Source organism: Cervus canadensis, chromosome 1, assembly GCF_019320065.1.
Source record: "Cervus canadensis isolate Bull #8, Minnesota chromosome 1, ASM1932006v1, whole genome shotgun sequence".
Classification (NCBI taxonomy): Eukaryota; Metazoa; Chordata; class Mammalia; order Artiodactyla; family Cervidae; genus Cervus; species Cervus canadensis.
Genome location: NC_057386.1, coordinates 39,334,934 through 39,362,515, shown reverse-complemented (window position 1 = coordinate 39,362,515; position 27,582 = coordinate 39,334,934). Strand labels below are relative to the sequence as shown.

The following is a 27,582-nucleotide window of genomic DNA, read 5'->3' as shown; positions in this document are numbered from 1 at the left end:
AAAGAGAAAGTAAATGGCTGATTTAATTCTACAAGGTTTACAACCCAGAGCAGTAAAACCACTATATTGGGGATGTGTGTGCTTTTTTCAATGCATCACCAAGAACCAACACAAAACGGAAAGTTAAAATGCAAATTTGATTTGGTAACAGTGGAAACTGTTAAAATAATAAATTAGATTTAAGATTATCTGACTCAGTGGTAAAGAATCTGCCTGCCAAGCAGGAGATGTGGGTTTGATCCCTGGGTCTGGAAGCTCTCCTGGAGAAGGAAATGGCAACCCACTCCAGTATTCCTGCCTGGGAAAACCCATGGACAGAGGGGCCTGTTCATGGAGTAGAAAAGGGTCGGACACGACTTAGCGACTAAACCACCACCACCACAGAAATCACTTTACAGGCTATACTTGGGACCTTTAATATAAGGATAATGTAAAGTTTCTACTGTTGGACATGAAACTAAAAAGTTCTTTAGGGTTGACCTGGGTGGGAGACAGAAGTGACTTAAGTGCCAGGAGTCTGGGAAAACCTCAGTAGGTGACTCCCCTTGAAGCCACTCCGAGTGAGAGCTAACACACTACAAAGATCAAACTGCTGCCAGCTAAAAGTAACCCTGAACCTCTCAACCAGTTTTATGATGCAACTTGAATAGATGGGAGTTCCTCTATTTTGCCCTTTTTAAATGTGAGGTGAGATTAACCACAAGCTTGAGCACACAGTTCTCAGAAATAGCTAAACCACCAAGGAAGTGAGGAACAATTCTAGAGACTCTGAAAACTGTGATGATTTAAAGATGCAACGGGATCTTGCACTTTAGCGATTGAAGGTATGCCTGCAGGCTTCGGTTGTAAGCGCGTACTACTACTGGCTGAGACAAAAAGAGTCAAACTACCACTAAAATCCAGCATTATGAAATAATTCCAGACTACAACCAGTCAGTGTGAAAAATGAACTGTCCTTCTTCGCGTGCGCGGCTTGCAACAGAAACCTATGGTCACAAGCAAACTTATTTGAAGCAAGGAAACAAAACAACAAACACGGGGGTCTGAGCACCAGCGGGACCCGCAGCGGAGTCCTAGCGTTTCCGGCCGGGGGCTGAGAGGCTACTGACCGCCTTATAGCCCGAGTTTCCAAAATGCCAAACGGCTGTCATTCCGTCATCACAATTTCCCTGGGGCGACTTCACTTTCAGATCCTCTCAAAGTTTACCAGAAATTTCCCCAAAGGATTCTTCTGTCCGCCTTCCCACCCTCAGGACACTTTCCGCCTCCAAGAATTACTCTACATCTCCACCCTACTATGCTGCCTCTGGGGCCGCGGGAGTTGCAAGCGAGCAGAGTGCGATTTCACCCTTGCTTGCTCCCAGTTGCTGGGAAAAGCGGCAGCTGAAAAGCAAACTTTCCGAGAGACCGTTCGCAGAGGGCGGAGGGCGCGCGGCACTCACAGCTGGTTGATGGCGTTCTGCGAGATGACCGCGTTGGCGGAGAAGTAGGGGATCATGTCGGGGCCACCGAGGTTGCAGGTGCAGGCGAGGGGCGCCTTCTTCTCGCGGGCCAACGTGCTCAGGGTCATGGGGCCGGCTCAGGGCGCATGGCTCCGCATCGTGGCCCCCGCCCGGCTCGGCACGAGGCGCTCGCGTTGGGCTCCACCGGACTGGAGGCGCAGGCAGTGCGGACTCCCGGCGGCCGACTTGGGCCCGCCGGGTCTCGCGGAGGCAGCCGCCGCAGCCCTGGGGCTCGGCCGTGGAGTCCCAGCGGCCGGGCGCCTCCAGCAGCCCGCCCCAACTCGCGTCCGGGGAGGGGCGGGGCGGGGCGGGGCTGAGCGCGCCGGCGGGGCGGTCCCGAGAGCCGGAGGGTCGGGCCCGCCGGAGCCCCGCCCCGGAGCTCGTCGCACACGATGGATCCGCAGCTGGCGTCCGGGCCTGCGGAGCGAGGGTCGGCACCAGGCCGCCTCGGCTTGAGTGGAGGACTGAAGCGAGCCGGAGACTGAGGGTGTGGAATAGGGTGTGGGTGGCCAAGAAAGGCTCGCATTTCTTTGGAATGTTTCAACAGAAAGGACCTGTCTCTTAATCGGCTTTATATACGAATGGCAAACAAACCCCATTTTTCAAATGACCTTAAAAGGCTGTACACTCGAGAATGCAACAAATATTTATCAATGGCTTCCTATGTGCCACAGGCTAGGAAGACGCAGCGATTAACTGAATTTTTTTAAAAAGCAAAACAGGTGAAGTTTTGATGGGAAAAAAGCATCTACAATGTCGATTCAGTTCAGTTCAGTCGCTCAGTCGTGTCCGACTCTTTGCAACCCCATGAACTGCAGCACGCCAGGCCTCCCTGTCCACCAACTCCCGGAGTCCACCCAAACCCATGTCCATTGAGTCGGTGATGCCATCCAACCATCTCATCCTCTGTCATCCCCTTCTCCTCCTGCCCTCAATCATTCCCAGCATCAGGGTCTTTTCCAATGAGTCAGCTCTTCGCATCAGGTGGCCAAAGTATTGGAGTTTCAGCTTCAAAATCAGTCCTACCAATGAACACCCAGGACTGATCTCCTTTAGGAAAGACTGGTTGGATCTCCTTACAGTCCAAGGGATTCTCAAGAGTCTTCTTCAACACCACAGTTCAAAACATCAATTCTTTGGTGCTCAGCTTTCTTTATAGTCCAACTCTCACATCCATACATGACCACTGGAAAAACCATAGCCTTGACTAGACGGACCTTTGTTGACAAAGTAATGTCTCTGCTTTTTAATATGCTGTCTAGGTTGGTCATAACTTTCCTTCCAAGAAGTAAGTGTCTTTTAATTTCATGGTTACAATCACCATCTGCAGTGATTTTGGAACCTCCCAAAATAGTCTGCCACTGTTTCCACTGTTTCCCCATCTATTTGCTATGAAGTGATGGGACCAGATGCCATGATCTTACTTTTCTGAATGTTGAGCTTTAAGCCAACTTTTTCACTCTCCTCTTTCACTTTCATCAAGAGGCTCTTTAGTTCTTCTTCACTTTCTGCCATAAGGGTGGTGTCATCTGCATATCTGAGGTTATTGATATTTCTCCCGGCAATCTTGATTCCAGCTTGTGCTTTCTCCAGCCCATCATTTCTCATGATGTGCTCTGCATATAAGTTAAGCAGGGTGACAATATACAGCCTTGACGTACTCCTTTTCCTATTTGGAACCAGTCTGTTGTTCCATGTCCAGTTCTAACTGTTGCTTCCTGACCTGCATACAGGTTTCTCAAGAGGCAGGTCAGGTGGTCTGGTATTCCCATCTCTTTCAGAATTTTCCACAGTTTATTGTGATCCACACAGTCAAAGGCTTTGGCATAGTCAATAAAGCAGAAATATATGTTTTTCTGGAACTCTCTTGCTTTTTCGCCGATCCAGCAGATGTTGGCAATTTGATCTCGTTTCTGCCTTTTCTAAAACCAGCTTGAACATCTGGAAGTTCATGGTTCATGTATTGCTGAAGCCTGGCTTGGACAATTTTGAGTGTTACTTTACTAGTGTGTCAGATGTCGATTAACATCTGCTAATGCTTATAAATAAATGTATAAGGGCTCTCCTAACAGTCTTACAATCTAAGGATTCCCAGCCTTGACTGCATATATGAATCCACCTGTGGAGATTAAAAAAACCCCAATGCCTGGCTGCACCCTAGACCAATCAAATCAAAATCTCTTAAGGTTGGGATCCAGATGGGCCAATACTTTGGCTACCTGATGTGAAGAACTGACTCATTGGAAAAGACCTTGATGCTGGGAAAGATTGCAGGCAGGAGGAGAAGGGGACGACAGAGGATGAGATGGTTGAATGGCATCATCGACTCGATGGACATGAGTCTGAACAAGCTCCAGGAGTTAGTGATGGACAGAGAAGCCTGGCATGCTGCAGTCCACAGGGTTGCAAAGACTCGGACACAACTGAGTGACTGAACTGAACTGGGACCCAGAAGACAGTATTTTTCAAAGCTTCCCGGGTGATTCCAGTGTGCAGCCCGGGTTGAGAACTGTTGTGCGCAATGATCTAGAGAGGAAGACAGGCTAGAGATTATATCCTCACTGCAGAGATGTGGGAACATTCACAGTCTAGCCAGATGACCTGATTTGTAAGTGACATATAGGAACTTAGATATGAACTCCTGTTTCATAACTCCTGATCTAGGGCTTTTCCCACTATAACCTATTCCCTGATGCTTTATGATTTTCCTAACTACTCACTGAGCAATGCCTTTCACCCAAACAGGGGCCAGCTCTTTGTGAAAGGAGAATCTCTTTTCTCTGTCTCCTACACACTGTGTGTAGTGGCTGACAAAAGGGACTGGCCCTCCTGCAGGCACATGGTAAATAAAAGTTAGCTCCCTTATCTCTTGTCCTTACTGTCTGATCAGAACAAGTATTTCTGGGTATTGGTATTTTTCACTTTTATGACTACCTCACTAAACTATACATCAATATAAGATGCTATAAGAATTCCAGAGACAAAAATTAACAATTTAAAAAAGCGACTTCACTATTATAAGAATTTTTTTCATGAGAAAAAAATTAGAAACTAGAAATATAACAGAGACTAAAATTAGGAAGAACTCACTTTACTACTGAGCATATGCTAGAATCAAGAAGAAATAATTCTTTGTTTTATCCCAATGGTAAGTTTGGCAATTTTCAAAACACTAGTAATGAAATAATCTAAACTATAAATTCTGTGTCTACAATCAGAATCATTCTTTTGTAAGTTGATCCTTACATAAAACAAAATTGTTGCCAAGGCACTGAAGGACTTCCAATATTGCAAACTCAAATTGGAAAAAGATACCTAAATTAGGAACTAGCTGGCAAGTGAAGAGTTAATACAAGGTCTGGACTTTGGAGTCCAGCACATCATGATCTTCATCCATCTCTAGGAAGGAAAATTTTTGAAAGATTTATTCAGGCTGTGTCAGCAGGCACCCAAATGGCAGTGTAAGAAAAAAAATCTGCTGATACACCCCAAAATAAATTGCTTTAAATAACTGGCAAACTTGCCAGTTTGAAACTTCTTCCAGGCTGTAATTTATTACAGCCTCCTGCAGTGATTAAAAAAAAAAAGTAACAGGCTGTTTGGAACAGCACTGTTAAGGTGAGTCCAGCTCCTTTCATGACGCAGCAGAGAAGTCAACGTTAAGTGATGCAGTTTAGGAAAGATGATGGCATGGTAATCATCTGTATCTCTCAGGAAAAGAAGTCAGCAGGAGATGTTTACTCAATGCAGCACTTAATATATCTGGCATTTAAAAGCAACAGAGATAAAGATTTCATAAATATGTATACTTGTCTTTTACAAATAGGTTCCTATAGTGACACCCCAGAAGTGCACAGTCCTTTGTTTTCCCTCAAAAGACCTGTCAGTGCCCATTCAACAAATGAAGGAGACTGTTTTAACACTCCCATCCAGGCCTTTTCAAAGGCTTTTCAAAGTTAAATTCCCATTTTGAACTGTAATATAGAAAATTGGCAAAGTGCTAGAACAAGCCTCTTGGTTTTTAAGAAAAAAAAAAAAATCATCTCTGTAGACTGGGGTACCTTTAAGGAAATAATCCTTCCTACTACTGTTTCTAAAAGTTGAACAAATTCTCTTTCTTTTCACAATCTGCAGAGTGTCAAAATGTCAATCAGTTTAGTTTCAGCTCAATTTAATCCTTTACTCTCCACTGTCAGGAAACAAGGCTCCAGGGAGAAGTGCTCTGTACCCAAGCATCTGGGAATTCAAAAATGATTCCAAATTAAATTGAGCAGCATGAAATAAACTAAGCTAGTTTTCTACTCCACATGAAGTCAGAAGGGGCTTTCTCTAAAAAAAAAGAAAAGAAAAGAAAAACATCTGCACAAAGTCCCTGAAGAAAAATCGATGTATTTCTTTACACTACTGCTTGAGTTTAGTGGATATGAAATGAATTTGGTCATGTCATTTGCCTATCATCTCAAGGGTCAGAAATATGAATATTCTAAAATGTTAACTTGGCTCTTGATAGCATTAGCAATGATTAAATTAAATTTTTTGTAGACTCATATATTAAAAGCACTTAAAAATTTTTAAAGCAATAGATGTCTCTTTTAAGACATACTCCACTACTATGTCTTCATGTGTCATAAGGTATAAACACTGTAAAACTGTATAAAGCTAGAGCCTTGCATAGTGACCTAACTGTACTCCAGGGAAGACCCAAAGGTCAAATGTGAAGGATGTAAACATACTTTTGTTGCTGTAACAAAATTTCAACATGGGTGGATCACTTGAATTGACAATAGCTAATGAGCTCAAAGGTGACTGTTAATTTATAATCTCAAAGACTGTGGGCTAGAAACCAAAGGACATAAATTTACTTCTAACACAGTCACTGAATAATCTAAGATTCTGGCCAACTCACTTAACTTCATCTGTAAAATGGGATAATAAAACCCTAAGAAAATATCCCAAGATCTGTTTTTGTGAGAGTTGGGAAACAGGAATTTCATCCAATCTGGAGATCCTAAGAAATGGATTTAATCCACTTAACACAGTCACTTATCTCAAAGTAGTACTGTCATTCAGTCGCTCAGTTGTGTCCAACTCTGCGACTTCATGGACTGTAGCATGCCAGGGTTCCCTGTCCTTCCCTATCTCCCAGAGTTGGCTCAAATTCATGTCCATTGAGTCGATGATGCTATCCAACCATCTCATCCTCTGTCGCCCCCTTCTGCCCTCAATCTTTCCTAGCATCAGGGTCTTTTCCAGAGTTGGCTCTTTGCATCAGGTAGCCAAAGTATTGTAGCTTCAGCTTCAGCATTAGCCCTCCCAATGAATATTCAGGGTTGATTTTCTTTAGGACTGATTGACTGGTTTGATCTCCTTGCTGTCCAAAGGACTCTCAAGAGTCTTCTCCAGCACCCCAGTTTGAAACCATCAGTTCTTTGGCGCTCAGCCTTCCTGTTCCAACTCTCACATCCATACAAGGCTACTGGAAAAATCATAGCTTTGCCCTTTATCGGCAAAGTGATGTCTCTGCTTTTCAATATGCTGTCTAGGTTTGTCATAGCTTTTCTTCCAAGGAACAAGCATCTTTTAATTTCACGGCTGCAGTCACTGTCTGCAGTGGTCTTGGAGCCCAAGAAAATAAAGTCTGTCACTGTTTCCATTGTTTTCCCACCTATTTGTCATGAAGTGATGGGACCAGATGCCATGATATTAGGTTTTTGAATGCTGAATTTTAAGCCAGTTTTTTCAGTCTCCGCTTTCACCCTCATCAAGAGGCTCTTTAGCTCCTCGTCACTTTCTGTCATTTAGGTGGTGTCATCTGTATATCTGAGGTTACTGTTATTTCTCCCAGCAATCTTGATCCCAGCTTGTGATTCATCCAGCCCAGCATTTTGCATGACATACTCTGCATATAAGTTAAATAAGCAGGGTGACAATATACAGCCTTGACGTGTTCTTTTCTCAGTTTTGAACCAGTCCATTTGTTCCATGTCCAGTTCTAACTGTTGCTTCTTGACCTGCATATAGGTTTCTCAGGAGGCAGGTAAGGTGGTCTGGTATTCCCATCTCTAAGAATTTTCCACAGATTGTTGTGAACACAGTCAAAGGCACAGTTGGCAATTTGATCTCTAGTTCCTCTGCCTTTTCTAAATCTTGCTTGTACATCTGGAAGTTCTCAATTCAGGTACTGTTGAAGCCTAGTTTGAAGTATTTTGAACATTACTTTGCTAGTATGTGAAATGAGCCCAAATATGCAGCAATTTGAACATTCTTTGGCATTCGCCTTCTTTGGGATTGAAAGGAAAACTGACCTTTTCCAGTCCTGTGGCCATTGTTGAGTTTTCCAAATTTGCTGGCATATTGAGTGCAACACTTAATAGCATCATCTTTCAGTATTTTAAATAGCTCAGCTGGGATTCCATCACTTCCACTAGCTCTTCTTAGTAATTCTTCCTAAGGTCCACTTGACTTCACACTCCAGAATGTCTGGCTCTAGTTGAGTGACCACATCATCATGGCTACCTGGGTCATTAAGACCTTTTTTTGTACCTTTTTTTGTGTATTCTTGCCACCTCCTCTTAATCTCTTCTGCTTCTGTTAGGTCCTTACCATTTCTGTCCATTATTGTGCCCATCTTTGCATGAAATGTTCCCTTGGTATCTCTAATTTTCCTGAAGAGATCTCTAGTCTTTCCCATTATATTGTTTTTCTCTAGTTCTTTGCATTGTTCACTTAACAAGGCTTTCTTATTTCTCATTTCTTTGGAACTCAGGATTCGATTGATTAAACCTTTCCCTTCCTCCTTTGCCCTTCACGTCTCTTCTTTTCTCAGCTATTTGTAAGGCCTCCTCAGACAGCCATTTTGCTTTCTTGCATTTCTTTTTCTTGGGGATGGTTTTGGTCACCGCTGCCTGTACAATGTTACGAACCTCCATCCATAGTTCTTCAGGCACTCTATCAGATCTAATAGTCCCTTGATTCTATTTGTCACTTCTACTGTATAATCATAATGGATTTAATTTAGATCATACCTGAATGGCCTAGTGGTTTTCCCTACTTTCTTCAATTTAAGTCTAAATTTTGCAATAAGGAGCTCATGATCTGAGCCACAGTCAGCTCCCAGTATTGTTTTTGCTGACTGTATAGAACTTCTCCATCTTTGGCTGCAAAGAATATAATCAGTCTGATTTCAGTATTGACCATCTGGTGAAGTCCATGTGTAGAGTTGTCTCTTGTGTTGTTGGAAGAGGGTGTTTGCTATGACCAGTGCTTTCTCTTGGCAAAACTCCGTTAGCCTTTGTCCTGCTTCATTTGGTACTCCAAGGCCAAACTTGCCTGTTATAAAGTAGTATAGCGCAACAGTTAAAAATTCTGACCTTAGAATTTAATAGGCTGGGCTCAAATACGAGAACCACTATTAGCTATGAACTTTATTTTTTTTAATTTTATTTAAAATTTTTTTTTAGCTATGAACTTTAAATTGCTACTTAATCTGTGGCAACTGTTTATAATAGCCAGGACATGGAAGCAACCTAGATGCCCATCAGCAGATGAATGGATAAGGAAGCTGTGGTACATATACACCATGGAATATTACTCAGCCATTAAAAAGAATTCATTTGAACCAGTCCTAATGAGATGGATGAAACTGGAGCCCCTTATACAGAGTGAAGTAAGCCAGAAAGATAAAGAACATTACAGCATACTAACACATATATATGGAATTTAGAAAGATGGTAACGATAACCCTATATGCAAAACAGAAAAAGAGACACAGAAATACAGAACAGACTTTTGAACTCTGTGGGAGAAGATGAGGGTGGGATGTTGCGAAAGAACAGCATGTATATTATCTATGGTGAAACAGGTCACTAGCCCAGGTGGGATGCATGAGACAAGTGCTCGAGCCTGGTGCACTGGGAAGACCCAGAGGAGTCGGGTGGAGAGGGGGGTGGGAGGGGGGATCGGGATGGGGAATATGTGTAAATTTATTGCTGGTTCGTGTCAATGTATGACAAAACCCACTGGAAAAAAAAAAAAATCTGTGGCTCAGTATTAGTACCTAATTTACGAAGTTATTGTGAGGATTAATTAAGTTGACAGATAATAAAGCACTGAAAAGAGTACCTGGCACAAAAATCTTTTTTGGCCTTAATGGCTCTGTAAGCTTAAGAGAGCTAACAGAAAGGTTGCGGAAGACTTCAGAAATAAAATCAGAGAGCTGGAGTCTTCAGTGAAGAATCTAAGATCAGAGTGGAGGATTATCATAAAGTGTTGCATTTTTATTAAAAACTTTTTTTGTTTTTCTAAATCTTCCATGTAATCTTATCTTTTGACTGTTTCTCTGCGGTAAAACCCTTAATAGGCAAAAGACCTATGTGCTTTTCTTTAGGTCATTAAGAAGGCTCTGTGTGTGCATTGAAGGGAGCAAGCAGACTCTGAAGTCAATTTGGCAACCTTAAGGTAAAGTCCACTGTGCATTTTAGTTTATTAACTGAGAAAATGAAAATGTTGAACTAGAGATAATCCTCTTTGCTCTCTTCCATCAAGCTGAAAAACAGCTAAAGTGGGCAGTATTAAAATGGCAATGAATGTGGTATCAGAAAGTTCTAGATTCTAGCTACTCTGTCCATGGGCAACACTTACTGTGTCCCAGCCCTTGTAGAGTGGGATGGTAATGCTTACCTCACAGGTTTACTAAGATACACAGACACAAGTGCTTTGTGAACAGGACAGCACCAGATTTTTGGTACTGTTACCATCCATAAATTGGCCAATCAGCTTCTGATAACAGAAAGTGTTGTATTTGTTTGTATTTGGGATGAGAAGTAGATGAATGAATGAAATTTAAAATACAAATATACTTCCCATATACACCACCATTTCATTCAGGAAGTCTTTACTATTATGGCTTTCCAGGCAGTATTAATTACATATCGTCATCTTGTAGTAACATGACATCTGCAGTGCTTACTGGGATTTTGCCTTTTTTAAAAAAGCTTTGAAATAATAGTATTAATGTATATAACTTTATTTTTGAAATACCTAGTTATAAGAAAGAATGAATATACCAATCAGAAGACCTATCTGTATTTTTACGTTTTCTCTAAGGGCTTCATCTAGAGAAATAAATAGTAAATTAATCTCCTGAGTGTCAAAAGGGAGAAAACCAACTTTAAAGAGTTACAAAACAAAAAGCCTGTTACCTAGAGTAGCACAACAATCTGTCTCCTGTTAATCTGTAAAACGCTAGGCTAGAACTCTCAAGGTAATACCCTTAATTTTCAAACTTGTTGTCCAGACAGTAGTACTAAGAGGTATCTTGCTACACTTAGTCAAAGGCACTCTTCATGCAATACAATAAAGCAAACTCTGTAAACAAAGGCTCTTCAAAGCAATCAAGTTTTGCAATCACTATGTGGCTAATAGTTTTATTTAAAAGAATATCTGACAATAGTTTTAAACACTGGATGGAACAATGTCACTGAGCCCTTCCAATCCTTTCTATAGAACTTTCCACCATAAGAGCAACGGGAAATACTGAAAGGGTCTGCATATCAACTCCATGAGAGGCTGATCTAAGGCATTCATCCCCTATAGTCTTAACCACCATATGCTCTATTGGGAAGAAATGCTGAAATGCTGCTTTCTTCAGGTTACAAAGGCCTCACACTCTATTGTTTAGTAAAAATAGCAGGCGTTTATAGATCACTTTTCACATCCAACCACCTTACAAAGCATTTAACCATTTAATCCTCACTCTCTTTAAACATTAAAAAAGAAAAATTTTAAACACAGCCTTTCAAACACAGGCTCAAAAACATTTTTTTTTTCCCCAGTAGAAAGATGAAATAAAAGTCACTCTTCTCATCACCATCATCCTACTCTCAGGGATGACTGTTAATGTTCCAGAAATTTTTCCTGTATAAGCAAACATTAATATGTTATAGCTGTTCTTTAAGAAACACACATGCACACAAGCCATAATTATGTACACATATTATTACACTTTGTGCTCCCTCCACACTTATCACTATATCTTAGATACTTTCCCATGTTTATAAAGATGTACCTCATTCTTTTAAAGAAGTGCTTCATATTCTATTTTACAATTATATATAATTTAAATACTCCTCTACTGATGGACATTTAAATTGTTTCCAGTCTTTACTATTATAGGCAGTATCACTATGAACATACTTTCACACAATCTTTCGGCTTTAATGTGAATATATTTGTTGGGCAGATACCGAGAGGTGGAATGGGCAGTTAAAATATTTTAAACATCTTAGGAATTGGCAGACATTATCAAATTGCCTTCCTAAAGGGTTTAGTTTTTTATTTTCCATTGGAATCTCTGTGTCTACTCTCACACTATGATCTATTAAATTAACTCAGGGCCCAAGCTTCTCTTCTACACCTCTTCACATAATATATTAAAAACTAAATCTATGTAATATATATGTACGTATGTTGGGCTTCCCTGGTGGCTCAGATGGTAAAGAATCCACCTACAATGTATGGAGACCTAGGTTTGATCCCTGGGTTGGGAAGATCCCCTGGAGGAGGGCATGGCAACCCACTCCAGTATTCTTGCCTGGAGAATGCCCTTGGACAGAGTAGCCTGGTGGGCTACCGTCCATGAGGTTGCAAAGAGTCAGACAGGGCTGAGCAATTAAGCACAGTGCAGTACATATATGTGTATATGTGTACACAGCACAGATCCTCTATTAAGAGTTTCTGTGTAGAACTTATGGTTGCCAGGGGGAAGGTTGGGGGCAAGGGATAGTTAGGGTGTTTGGGATGGACATGTACACATGCTATATTTAAAATGGATAACCAATAAGGACCTACTGTACAGTACATGGAACTCTGTTCAATGTTAGGTAACAGCCTGGATGGGAGGGGAATCTGGGGGAGAATGGATACATGTATATGTACGGCTGAGTCTCTTCACTCTTCACCTCAAACTATTACAACGTTGTTAATCAGCTATACACCAATATGAAATAAAAAATTAAGAAAAAAGAGTTTACATGAAGTATCTCAATTTTCAGAAACAACCCTATGCTTCTATGATTATCTTTACGAGGCTCAGAGAGGTTAAATGATTTGTCTAAGGTAATTCAGCAGTAATTTGAATTCAGCAAGTTACTCTGGCTCCAGAAAGAATCTGTTTTGTTAATCAATATTCTACACTGTCTGCATGTTTATATAGGTTCATTACAGAACAGGTTTAAGTCTGAAAAGGTCTACTGCCAACAGGAAGAACTCCTGGGGACCTTAAATATCTACCTTCCTACACCTTGTGTTTCCTTCTCTACTTGATCCTAGCTATAGCTGGCAGGTCCTGACAATAATAGAGACCTAACCCAGTACTAAATATAGCAGTAAGATGACCTTCTGGTTGTTGTATACCATTCTCTTGCTACCAGATCCTGTACAACTCTGTATTTCAAACTAATATTCATCACAAGATATTTTTCAAAGCACTTACACCTCTACAGTTTTTTGCTTCCCTAGTTTTTTTTTTTTTTTTAAACACAGCATCTTACATAAAGGAGGTGTTCACTGTATTTGTGGATAATGATGGGATCACGATCTCATTTGATTAAATAAACCTACTTACTAGCTGGGTAGGTATTATCACTCCTCATTACAGTTAAAGAAAAAGATGAACCAGCTAATAATATCACGGTGATAAGACGCCTACGCATTAGGCTGCTACTATATGTGTGCTCAGTCATGTCTGACTCTTTGTGACCCCACAGACGGGATTTTCCAGCAAGAATACTGGAGTGTGTTGCCGTTTCCTCCTCCAGGGGATCTTCCTGACCCAGGGACTGAACCCTCCTGAATTTCCTGCATTGGCAGGTAGGTTCTTTATCACTGTGCCACCTGGGAATCCCACTCTTTAGGCTGAGATGGGTCCAATTCAACCTGCCAACATACTATTGACAGATTAGCTGGATATAACTGGACTAACCCTGAATACCCATGGGCCAGGCACTTTAGATGCTGATCATCAAAATGATTAAGAGTTAAACACTTTTATAATAATTCCCTATTTAAAATCCCCAAAGAGTTCTTTATTCCCTTTTAGATCACATCCAAGCTCTTCTTCTGGCCTTCAGATCCTCCGTGATTTAAATCCTACTATAATCCAGCCATTATGGCATATTACCCCCAACTCCATCCCTTCTCCAGCACAATCAGTTTAACTATTTTTTAGCCATTCTCCCAAAACAAATCCTTTCCATAATTAGGTGGTTTCTATCCTGTCTTCCTATACAGGAGTCTTACTCTCCTCCCTATTCAAATTATTCCTTCTCTGAGACCATTTTTATCCAGGCTTTCAGGGGCTTCCCTCATAGTTCAGTTGGTAAAGAATCCACTGCAATGCAGGAGACCCTGGTTCGATTCCTATATCAGGAAGATCCCCTAGAGAAGGGTTAGGCTACCTACTCCAGTATCCTGGGCTTCCCTTGTGGCTCAGCTGGTAAAGAAGCCACCTGCAATGCGGGACACCTGGGTTCGATCCCTGGGTTGGGAAGATCCCCTGGAGAAGGGAAAGGCTACCCACTTCAGTATTCTGGCCTGGAGAATTCCAGGGACTATACAGTCCATGGGGTCGCAAAGAGTCGGACAGGACTAAATGACTTTCACTTCACTTGTCTGTTTTATGCCACATAATTTATCTTTCTAATGAAGCAAATCACACAGAACTCTCTTTCGTGGACTTCATAGAGCCTAGCACAGTGCCAGCCAAATCGTAAGTATTAAGTATGTTCTAATTGGTTGATCTATTATCCCACACCCCACTACATTCTTCTTAGGGCTCTACATAAATATTTCCTAAAGGAATTGATATGTTAATGACAGAGGTCCTCTCCCCTTGGGAGCTCCTGATATGGGGAGAAATCCCTAAGACTCCTCTTCACTACCTCATCTTTCTGCCGCCTCTTGCTCTTTGGGTAGATGCCTTCTTTGTACAGAGACTACAGTAGAGGGCCTGGAATACAATTCAGTATGTGAGGGTTTTATTTTTATTTTCAAGCCTGCCCTAGACTTTCAGGAGCCAAAAGTTCAAATCGCAGCAGGATTGATTCAGCCCTTTCACAAGCAATTTAGTACTATGCAGTTTGTTTAGACTGATCAAATTTCCAAGACCTGGCTGAGCAGCATCATTATCTCTTCAAGCTTTCATGTATCAGCTTCCCTGGCCACATTTCACTTGCCATGTCTTTCTTCTCTGAAATCAGATGAACATGCAAAATTACGCAGTTACATACAATTATGTACTTTTCAACAACCAAGTCAAATATCTTTAAGGAATTTAAATATAAAACAAAATTTTTTTTTTTTTCTGTCTGGATTAGGAAAAATCAAGAAGGATGCAAAAGTTACACTCCTCGATTCTCAGCAGAAAGGGAGCATTTTGTATCATTCTTCAGCTAGTACATCAACTAACAGAAGAGATATGGTATTGCCAGATTCGATTCACACCACCTCAACTGGAAGGCCAACTGGACAATAGATCTTAAGTGAAGTGAAAAATACTTTGCTGGGGGAAAAGAAGACTAGGTAGCAACTCTGCCTTTTAATGTTTGATTGTGAAGTATTCAAACATACAGCAAAGAACAGAGAGGGTAACAAACCGCCAGATGCTCAGTAGACAGCACAATCACATCCTAACACTTCACTACTCTTCAGATTTTAAAACATTAGCTGAAGCCGCACCACCCCTTTGAGCTTCTCTGAGCCTTCTGCCCTCTCTCTATGCAGGTACCTACTCTTCTCAGTTCGGTGTTCATCGGAAGTGACTTAGCATGCATGCACTGCGATATACTACTACACACTAGAACTTTGCCTACTGTTTGAGGCATTTTCATATTTGTATATTACTTTTGCCTGACAATAAGAATACTAATTTCTTTTTAATAAAGAGAAAACAGTCTCAAAGAATGAATGTATTTGTCTCAAGTCATGCAACCAATATAAACATAGGTCTCCTAACTCCAGTATTAGTGCTCTTTTCATATAACTAAGAACAATGAACTAAAACTCTTTTTGTCTTAGTGGCATTCAATGACTATATTGTTGTAGTACATTACGAGAAATTACATTATTATTTGTTTATAAAGTACTTCACCTTAAGTGGCCTAATTTATTTTTATTTTATTATTATTTTTTTAAGTGGCCTAATTTAATAGTAATTACTCCTTGGGGTTGATATTTTCATAATTTTATAGGTAAAGTAACATATTTAAAGAAAACTAAGCTTAATGAAGTATTTTGATAACAGCATACTGCCTTTCAAAAGGAAGGTCGGGTCCTTTAAGGAAAAGGATTGTGTCGGGTTAAATACAGTAATTTCAGTTTGGGAAATGAGAGACATTATTGCATCAACACAATTCTTAACAAAAAATTTTAAAGAAAAACTGTGTACTTATTAGAATTATATTTAAATTAATTAACATTTACATTAAAATTTAAAATATGCACAAACTGACTTTAAAAAAATGAGCAAATAAAAAGATATAATAAATCATTGTTAGTGAAATTTATTGATTATTGCAAACTTCTTATAATTATTGTCATTTTTATATCGCAGAAAATGAATTTGGGACTTTGAGTGTGAGCCTGGTGACAGATTTAGTTAACAATTAATGAATTACAAGAAAGTTATTTTCTTCTTATAATATTACCAGGGGTAGTTTATTCTACTTAGAATTTGAGTTCTGTGCTGTATGATATGGGCAAGTCACTAATCTCTTTGTGTCTCAGCTTCCTCATCTATAAAATGGGCAATAATGATAATTTTCTGCGACTTACAAGGACTCAATGAGATAATGACTATAAAGTATAACGTATGAATTGGGTGCTTGCAGGCATATGTAAGTTAATTTTGAGAGGATAAAGGACATGTTTTGGAAAGGGCAGATAGTTCATCAAGGCCTGAATAAAGAGCATAGGGCTCAGTGGCAAGAGTAGGGCTGAAAAGTTGGAATGAGGTCAGTTTTTAAAGTTTTTTAAATGTCCTAACAAATTCTAGGCCACTCTATAGGCGACAGAGAATAACAGGAGATTTTTAAGTTGGAAAGTGACATGAATAAATCTGAGTCATCTCTAAGAGTAGGTGGAGACTGTATTGGCATGAGGATCAGTTAGAGATGCAGAGGGATCATGTTAGGAGCCAGTAATTTAAGCAAGAAGAAGGTCTAGGTTAAGGCTGAGGCAGAGGTCATGGACAGAAAGGGAAAAGTCTGAGATAAAAACACATTTGTATACTTTATGTAACCCTTTCTGTCCATAATGATTCTACAAATACAGAATCTCCTTTATAAAGCTATTAACACAAATTCTACACAAAATAAACTGTATATTATGCAAGCCTTAAAATTTGATCAAAATATAATAGGTTTTGCCAAACGGTAAAGAATACCCAGATGACAAAGCCTACAGTATCACTACAGAATAAAAAGATAAGTGACCAAGTCCCCCTTAAATCTGATGTTTACTATTCCCACTTGGATGTTTAGTCAAGAAGTCTTTTTCATGGATTTAAAATAATTTTGTCTGTATCGATTCCTTGTTTCAGTCTATAACTTTTTTTCTTATTTGTACTTTCATCAGAAAGAAGTTCAGAATGTAGAAATGATGGCTTAGGGACTGAAGCCTTGGAGGGTGGGGTTGGGAAGAGTCAGGGATGAATATGAAGTTTCTAGCTTAAACTTATAAGCAGTCGGTAGTTTTAATAAGAAGAGAAGTGGCAAAGGCCCACAGTGGGTGTTGATGTGATGTGATTTCTTCTCCGAATGTCAAAGTGAAGAAATTCAATGAAATGCAGATAAATGGTGGGAGTAACTAAGACTCTCTTAAGGAAGCCAAATGCCTCATCATCTAATTAGTGATGTGCATGTATGGATGAATGAGATCCTCACTGTCCCTACCTACTATGCAGTGAAATCACAGCCAAGGGAACAAGCCTGGCGGAATCAGTGGGGAAAGTCCATCAACAGAGGAATGGATAAAGAAAGATGTGGTGTATATACACAATGGAATATTACTCAGTCATAGAAAAGAACAAAATAATGCTATATGTAGCCACAAGGACGGACCTAGAGATTGTCATACGGAGTGAAATAAATCAGACAAAGAAGACAAATCTCACATGATATTGCATTTACATGTGGAATCTAAAAGAAAGTCTACAAAAAATAAAAAATAAAAAAAAGGCTACGAATGAACTTATCTACAGAACAGAAATAGAGTTACAGATGTAAAAAGTAAACTGGGGGGCAAGGGGGAATAAGTTAGAGGACTGGGATTGACACAGACACACTACTATATATAGAATAGATAACTAATAAGGACCTACTGTATAGAACAGGAAACTCTATTCAATACTCTGTAAGGGCCTATATGGGAAAAGAATCTTAAAAAAAGAGTGAATATATTTACCTATATAACTGATTTACTTTGCTGTACATTTAAAACTAACACAACATTGTAAAATCACCTATACCCAGCAAAAACTTCTTTAATAAAGGGGAGGAAACTTTGGAATAGAAATCTGATAAATACAATAAATACAATCACAGGACATATAAGAGGTTGTAGGCAGTTAGAAATAAGAGGTAAGAGCTCAAAGTGGGATCTGAGGTAAGATCTTATGGAAAAACCCAAACAAACTCTTTGGCCAACTCAATAGATTTGAAAGTCCTGGGCACAGAGGCATGAAGAATGAGGTGGACAGGGTCACTGCGGGACAAAACATAGATCTGAGGATGGGAAGCCATGAGCATCCTTGAAACAGTATGCACACGTTTTTCTAATGAAAAATTCTAGCATTTTACCTAGCGTTTCAAACAACTCCATGTTTTCCAAAAGGTTGAAAATTTCTACTCCAGGAAATAAAAGTGAGGCAAGGATAGTCTCTGGAGAAAAATTAACTTCTGAGAGATGAACAGGTAAGAACTGCTGGTGAAACCAACTGAGATACTGTGGGCAGAGGGTATAAGGAGAACCAGCAAAGAATGATGATAAGAAAGCCAAAGGAGAGACTTCCCTGGTGGTCTAGTAGCTAAGACTCCATGCTCACAGTGCAGAGGGCCTGGGTTTGATCCCTGGTCAGGGAACTAGATCCCATATGTCACAACAAAGGATACTGCATGCCACAATGAAGACTGAATATCCCATGTGCTGCAACTAAGACCCAGTGTAGTCAAATAAATAAATATGTTTTAAAAGAGAAAGCCAAAGGAGGTGAGAACTGCATAGAGGAATGGGCAATAGTATCATTTAAGATTCGGATCAAAAATTATTCACTGGCAATCTTAACAAGAACAGCATTTGGAGTGATGGAAGGGGCAAAAAGTCAGATTTCATGGGTGAAACAGTAAATATGAGTTGACAAAGGAGGCAGTAAATATAGACTGTCCTTTCAAGAAATCAAAACAAACTTGTAGTGTGAGCTAAAAACAAGGTTATGAAATGGTATTGTAAAATTATATTTTAGATTCTTTTGGTCTGATAAAGATCTGACCATGTTTATAACGTGAGGGAAACAAGCCAATAGAGAGGTAAAACCCAATGACAAATTAAAACATTGTCCAAATAACTGATCTTGAAAAAGGGTACAATATTTAAAGTCTAAACTTCAAGAAACAGTATTTCTATGAAAGGTACAGATATCAATAAGACGATTAGAATGTCTGCATATTAAAAACTTTCCAAAGATGTGTTCACATACTTGAACCTAGAAGATCCACATCAAGTTGGCTCAGAAATTATTTTCCAGAAATTTCTAGAAATGTAATTGTGTGTGTGTGTTAAGGATAATTTAATTTCTCATTCTTGACATATTTTTGACATCTGAAGAGATCTGCATAGGCTTCTTTTCTGCTATATCGGGTTGAGAGTTTAATATACCCCCCAATAAACTACAGTAATATAAAAAGCAAACAAAAGTCTAGGGTTGGGGAAGGCTCGGAGATAATCCAGTTAATGAGCTTTCCATGGTGGAATTTGGTATTCTAAAACTTAAGCTCCTGCATAGCTACCTTATCACACACAGTTAAGGACTTGGAATTTCATATGTAACTTTGGGCCAATAGGTTTTTTTTTTTTTTTTTAAAAAAGAACCATTTCTTCTTTTCAATCATAGATAACCTGCACGCTAAGTTGCTTCAGTGGTGTCTGACACTCTGTGACCCCATGGACTATGTGTAGCCCATCAGGCTCCTCTGTCCATGGGATTCTCCAGGCAAGAACATGAGTGGGTGGTCATTTCCTTCTCCAGGGGATCTTTCCAACCTGGGGATCAAACTAAAATATCCAACTTAAAAACAGTAACACACGAACTTCTTACTGGCATCATATCTTCATATGTAATTATTTGTAATCCTGCCATATATGCCTTTCCTATCTTTACATGGCTTGTATTTTCCTGTCCCAGAGAGTATCAGTGATAAAAATTTTATGTGGGTAAAGATGTAGCAGTATTGTGTGTATGTAATGTATATATGTTATAGATCATCCTTTTAATAGAAAGCCTGGAGTTTGGTTTTCTTAAAATTATTTTGGTATTCTGTGGAATTTACATACCAATCTATTTAACACAATCACCATTTAATTCAGTTGAATATTAAAAGTGATTTCATTGATTACATATTTCAACTGTTTAGAGGGATGTTCTGCAAAACAAAACACCAAAAAAAAATTGGTCTGGAACTTCTCCAGTAGTTCAATAGTTAAGACTCTGTACTTCCATTGCAGGGGGCATGGGTTCAATTCCTGGTAGGGCAACTAAGATCCCACATGCCGCAAGGCAGGGCATAGCAAGCAAACAACCCCCCTCCTAAACCCACATTGGCCTTGCCAGGTATATTTAAATTTATTTGAAAATCTTAATGTATCAACTGTCTTTTTTGGGGTTGGGGGGGATGAATAACTAGGCTATTAGTGATTAGTGATTTTGATGGTTTCTGAAATACTACAAAGATTTGTTTACTTCAACCCTGAATATTCATTGGAAGGACTGATGCTGAAGCTGAAGCTCCAATACTTTGGCCATTTGATGCCATGAGCCAACTCACTGGAAAAGACCCTGATACTGGGAAAGATTGAGGGCAGCAGAAGGGAGCAATAGAGGATGAGATAGTTGGATGGCATCACTGACTCAATGGACATGAGTTTGAGTAAAATCTGGGAGACAGTGAAAGACAGGGAAGCCGAGTGTGCTGCAGTTCGTGGGGTTACAAACAGTCGGACATGATTTAGCGACTGAACAACAACAAATTTGTTTTTTATGAACATAAAATCATAACCCTAGTTTTAGAAGAGCTCAGTTTATAATGATAAAAAGGATTAATAATAATAATAATACCTTACCTTTTGCTGAGTGCCTATTATTATGATAGGCATTATAGGCATTTAACCTTTGTATCACAAATCCTTGTAAAAAACTGTAAAATATTCTTTTTTCTATTATAGAGTGGAGGAAATGCGCTCAATGAGGCTAAGCATCTCTTCCCAAAGTCTGAAAAATGGGTGGAAAGTACAGTTCTTCATTTATTCCTTCTACAGAAAATTAGTGAGTACCATCTATGTGCCAGAATTTTAGGATACGATCGTGGACAGGATATTATCTCTGCTCTCACTCAGCTTAAGTGGCAAGAACAGACAATGAATACTGTGTAACAACAACGTTGGAAGTGCTGGGAAAGGGAAGCAGAGAGCTCTGTCAGAGCATGAGCTGAGAATTTTTCCACTGAACAGTAAGGATTATTATAAGCAAAGGTGGCTCATAACCAATTACGTGTTTTACACAGTTTCTAAATTTCCTGATCTTTTGTTTGGTGTATCAGCAGAACAGCTGTTTTAGGTAATCGATAACAGGTCCTTTCTTCTCTCTCCAAATGATTCCTTGGCTTGAGGAAATTCCCAGTGAATAATGAATACCAGAATAGTCTGCCAGTTATATTTATTAATACAATCTTTTTGCCTCAGGATGGTGGAATAGCAGTGAGTCAGAGAAGGAAGCAGATGAGTCTGTGCTTAATAAATATTCATTGATGAATGAAGCAAGATGATCAGTACCTTTAAACAGGGTTTTACATTTAGCATTCAATGGCTATGGCTATGACTTTTGGTAATCATCTAAGTTGAATCAGATTTGACTCAAGAGATGGGAAATGCTCATTTCTAATTCAATACTAGGTTTGTACTAAATAAGAACTTTATTGGTAATTTGAAGTCTGACAATTTCTCTTCTTGTTTTTCTTCAGTAAGTGATCTTAATACTATATGATGTACAGGGTGTCAGTCATAGCACAGAATTAAGAGAAGTAAGACTGTGAGCTTGTGAAATTAAAATGGAAAAGAATTTAGAAAATACTAGTGAAAGTACCATCACTTTATATCTTGCCTTAATATTTGGTGCTGAATATTCATTTAAGCTTTCCTATGAACAATTTTGCTTGCATTTTCAACAGTCCTGTAAGATAGATGAGAATATGCAATCCTCATTTTACAGATAGAAAGGAAGGCTCAAACAGAACTGGATTTTTATCATAGAAATATTATTACAGTGAAGATAAAAAAAACAATAATGCAGTCCAATTTTCTGTCATTACACAGGTATAATATAAGTATTTGCATGCTTATAAATTATATACATTTATATAGCTTTCCCGGAGAAGGCAATGGCACCCCACTCCAGTACTCTTGCCTGGAAAATCCCACGGACGGAGGAGCCTGGTAGGCTGCAGTCCATGGGGTCGCTAAGAGTCGGACACGACTAAGAGACTTCCTTTCACTTTTCACTTTCATGCATTGGAGAAGGAAATGGCAACCCACTCCAGTGTTCTTGCCTGGAGAATCCCAGGGACTGGGGAGCCTGATGGGCTGCCGTCTATGGGGTCGCACAGAGTCGGACACGACTGAAGTGACTTAGCAGCAGCATATAGATTTCCTGTTAAATTACAATTTGAAAAACAGATGTTGCACTGGGATAAGGTTTCACTTTTACCTGGGAAAGCACCTGATGAAAGTGTGGTAAGCATTTTGAACTATCTTCTCTGAAGACTAACAGTCTACAAAGTAATACTAATATTCAACACATTAGTTTTAATGAATGTTTTTTAATTTTACTTTGTAAAAACTCTCCATCAGATGGTTTACTCATCATCTTCTGAGATAATTAAATATAAATGTTGAAGTGATTAGGAATTTGATGATGATGGTGATTTGAGAGTTTGAATTATAATAGGAAATCTTTCTGAAGTGTTTATTTTCTTTAAAATATCTTTAAAACAAACATACAGCTTATACATATATAATTTTAAATATGTATGTATATTTGTATACCCTGTGTGTGTATATGCATATGCTTATGTAACTATGTTTTAGGGTAAGAAAAATCATGTATATTAGGAGTTCCTACCGTTTATACTATTTAAAGCCATAAACACAAGAATATCAGAACGAGAGAAGGAAAATAAAAACTTGACCTTATGTTGAACTCAGCAGTTTTGAATTAAGTGTGTAGAATAAATCTTTCCTAATAGCCTCTTATCCTTTCATCCAAAACAAATAACTTGCAGTGAACAAGAAGGAAAGTGTATTAAATTTATTAATTTTTCAAAGTTTCCTGAAAATTTTCTGAAGGTGAGATTTTTTAAAATGTAATTTCCATTTTATTTTTAATGTATTTTTAAGAATTTTTATTTTATATGATGGTTGATTAACAATGTTGTGACAGTTTCAGGTTTATAGCAAAGTGATTCAGTTATATATACACATACATATACATTCTCTTTCAAATTATTTTCCCATTTAAGTTGTTACATAATATTGAGCAGAGTTCCTTGTGCTATACAGTAGGTCCTTGCTGATTATCCAGTTTAAATATACTAGTGTGTACATGTCCATCTCAAACTCCCAAACTGTCCCTTCCCCGCAATGGAGAAATTACTTAAAGTAACTGACGATAGGAAGGGACTCACTTCTCTCATTATATTATTTATTTTACATGCGCCTTTAAGCATTTTGTTCCTTATTTCCTGCATTACTGTCTTCTTTTGTGTTTAGCTGTGTTTTTGTAGTGAAATGTTGAAATTCCTTTCTCATTTCCTTTCGCATATGTTCTATAGCTAATTTTTTTGTGGTTATAATGGGATTACATATAACAACCTAAAGTTTTAACACTTTAAATTCAGTTTATACCAGCTTACCTTCAATAACATACAAAAATTCTGCGCCTCTACAGCTCTGTCTCCACTCTTTTCAGTTGCTGATGTCACAACACCTTTATTGTGGATCCCAAAACATAAACTATTAATTCTTTTAAATGCATTAGTCTCTTAAATTATGCAGAAAACAAGATATGGAGTTACAAAGCAAAGTTACTGTAACACTAGTTTTTACACTAATAATTGAAGGCTTTTTCATTTAAATGTGCTATTCTCAAATCAGGTAGAAAGCAAAAAGTGCAGTTCCAAATCAATGTTACAATAATACTAGCTTTTATAACTGCCCATGTATTTACCTTTACTGAGATCTTTATATCTCCATATGGCTTTGAGTTACTGTCTGATGTCCTTTCATTTTTACCTGGCAGGAGAAACCTTGGGCATTTCCTGCAGGGCAGGTCTAGTGGTCACAGACTTCCTCAGCTTTTATTTATCTGGAGTCTAAATTTCTCTTTCTCTGCTGAAGGGAAGTTTTGCCAGGTATAAGATTCTTGGTTGACTATTGTTTTATTTTAGAACTTTGAATGTATTGGTTCATAGGTCTTTGGGCCTCCAAGTTTCTGATGAGAAATCTGCTGATAATCTAACCTTGGGGATCCCTTGTATGTGATGATACACTTCTTTCTTGATGCTTTCAAGATTCTTTGTCTTTTGGAAATTTGATTATAATGTGTCTTAGTGTGAGTCTTTTTGAGTTCATCCTACCTAGAGTTTGTTGAGCTTCTTGGATATTTATGTCTTTTATCAAATTTGGGAAGGTTTTTTTCCCCCCCGTTTGGCTGTGCCATGCAGCTTGCAGGATTTCAGTTTCTGGACCAGGGATTGAACCTGGGCCACAACAGTGAAAGCCTAGAATCCTAAACACTAGGTCACCAGGAAACTTCCAAACTGTGAAGATTTTAGCCATTATTTCTTTAAATATTTACTCTGCCTCCTTCTCTCTCATCCTTCTGGGACTCTCAAGATACATACGTTGGTCCTCTTGATGATCTCCCATAAGTCCCTTAGGCTCTGCTTGCTTTTATTCACTCTTTTTTCTTTCTGTTCCTCAGACTTGATAATTTCCATTGCCCTATCTTCAGGTTTGATTTTCCTTTCTCTTTCCTGCTAAACCTGCCTTTGAACCTGTCTAGTGAAATTCTTTTTAATTACTGTACTTTTCAGTTCCAGACATTCTTTATTGGTTTCTTTTTAGATTTTCTATCTCTTTATTGATACTTTCATTTTGTTCACATATCATTTTTGTAAATTCCTCCACATTTTCCTTTAGTACTTTGAATGTCTTTAAGATAGTTGCTTTAAAGTCTTTGTGTAGCATATCTTCATCACATCTTTTTTCAGGGACAGTTTCTATTATTTTTTTCCTTTGAATGGATCATACTTTACTGTTTCTTTGTATGCCTTGTGATTTTTTTTGTTGAACATAGGACATTTGAATCTAATAATGTAGTAACTTTGGAAATCTGATTCTTCACCTTCCCCAGGGTTTACTATTTTTTGTTATTGTTTTTGTCTTTTTGATTGTTGGAGGCCATCAGGTAAAGAATCCACCTGCAATGCAGGAGACACAGGAAACACAGGCTTGATCCCTGGGTCAAGAAGATCCCTTGGAGGAGGAAAATGGCAATCTACTCCAATATTCTTGCCTGAAAAATCCCATGGATCAGAGAAGCCTGGTGGGCTACAATCCAAAGGGTCATAAAGAGTCAGACATGACTAAGCAACTAAGCATGATGACAAGGCCAGCTCACTGAGGATTAGGCTGAGATGTAAACCTAAGCTCTTTTCAGGTCTTTTCTGAGCTTTTCCCTAGGCAAACATAGACATGTTCAATTTTCCCCCAGATGAGATGTTTTTGAAGTCCTCATCCTTAATGTCTGACTCTCAAAAGGCGGAAAGGCAAAAAGTGAAAGGGGAGGAAAAAAAGGTGCTAGTCTTTTAAATCCCTGAAGTCACTTCAGCATGAAGAGGGGCTTGCAACAAAGGGGGGATTATTCCGCAAGAGTGGTTGCCTGCCTCTTTGTATGCACCTCAATGGTCAGAAGTGGCACTCAGCTATCAGATCACAGATCTCTGACATCTTGATATCTGGAGGATAGGATCCTTTTTAATCACCCCACTTTCTATTAATACAACCTGTATGCAAGCTGTACCAGGAACATGTGCACGGCTATTTACCATATAGCTGAGAGTGAGGGATGGGTAGTTGCTAAGAGTTAAGAGCTAAAATTGATCACAATTTACCCTCTAGTTCTTTCCTTGGAGGTTGGAAGCCTTCAATAGACCACAGAGCTCCACTATCAGTCACTCAGTCGTGTCTGACTCTTTGAGACCCCGTGGACTGCAGCAAGCCAGGCTTCCCTGTCCATCACCAACTCCTGGAGTCTACTCAAACTCATGTTACATCAGACAGATTCTGCAGTGCAATTGTTGTCAAAGTGGAGAGGCAGATTCCTGGTGCTTCCTTCTCCAATATCTTCCCAGCATCCTCTCCCAGAAGCAATAGGTAGTTGACACTTCATTAGTCTCCAGAATTTTATAAGAAAACAACTTTTCAAAAATTTAGTTTGGCCAAGTCAAGAATTAAGGGGAAGAAACTTTTGTTTGTTGTTTATACCCTGAAGAATAACATCTGGGAGAAAAAAGTAGAATTAATTATTTAGCTTTAACAGATATACCTAATTTCACTGTGGCTTCAATAATTAGTTTTTCAAATCAGATTTAAAAGGAATGCCTCTTGTTCTCAGAAGCAGAACATGTCAGATAAATATAAAATAGAGTCTGTGAACACATTCTTCAGAAACAAAGAGTACTTCAGTGAAACGAAAATTCTTATTCTTGTTGAGTGGCAAGGAAAGAACCTTCCAAACTGTGCACTTACCACACAGTGGCAGAACTCGAGGATGGGAGGATAGCTCACTACACCCCCTGGTGGCCACATCAAAATATGTATAAACAGCCGAAAGTTTTCTGGATCAGAAGAGCAACCCATATGGAGAGAGGTGGAGATTCAGACTTCAGACAGATCAAAAGCAAAAGATGTAGAGCTTCACTATCATCAGTTAGAGCTGGTTTTTAACACATGGGAAAGCTTTGCTTTTATAAATCAATCACACACATGCACATATTCTAAGTTCAATAAAAGGTTTCTCTGTGAAATAATATAATTTTATTTCTTAGAAAAGTGACGTGATGGGGGCATCTTACTATCAAATGGCTCAGAAAATAAAAAGTTCTTTGCACTGTATCAACAATTTTTCTATAAGTATGAGATTGTTTCAAAATTTTAAAATATATATGTGCTGTGTGCTAAGTCACTCCAGTTGTGTCCGACTCTTTGCAACCCTATGGACTGTAGCCCACCAGGCTCCTCTGTCTATGGGATTCTCCAGGCAAGAACACTGGAGAGGGTTGCCATGCCCTCCTCCAGGGGATCTTCCTGACCCAGGGATCAAACTTAGATCTGTTACATCTCCTCCATTGGCAGGTGGGTTCTTTACCAAGGGTTTCCTTTGTGGCTCAGCTGGTAAACAAGCCACCTACAATGCAGGAGTCCTGGGTTCGATCCCTAGGTTGGGAAGATCCCCTGGAGAAGGGAAAGGCTACGCAATCCAGTATTCTGGCCTGGAGAATTTCATGGACTGTATAATCCATGGAGTTGCAAAGAGTCAGATATGACTGAGCGACTTTGGACTTCCCTTGGCTCAGCTGGTAAAGCAGCCGCCTGCAATGTGGGAGACCTGGGTTTGATCCCTGGGTTGGGAAGATCCCCTGGAGAAGGGAAAGGCTACGCAATCCGGTATTCTGGCCTGGAGAATTCCATGAACTGT

At 39.2% G+C, this 27,582-nt stretch overlaps 1 protein-coding gene across 5 annotated transcripts in view; it reads right to left on the bottom strand.

Moving 5' to 3' along the window:
• SSH2 (slingshot protein phosphatase 2) overlaps window positions 1-27,582 on the bottom strand; it is a 229,263-nt gene that overhangs the window by 98,586 nt on the left and 103,095 nt on the right. Inside the window, exon 1 of one of the 5 annotated variants that reach the window (XM_043478950.1) lies at window positions 1,443-1,702. The exons of the other annotated variants lie outside the window; for them this stretch is intronic. Within the exon in view, the coding sequence (XP_043334885.1) occupies window positions 1,443-1,570 (128 nt within the window). The 5' untranslated portion in view covers window positions 1,571-1,702. Of the gene's footprint in view, window positions 1-1,442; window positions 1,703-27,582 lie in introns of those variants that run through there. 5 annotated transcript variants of the gene reach the window in all.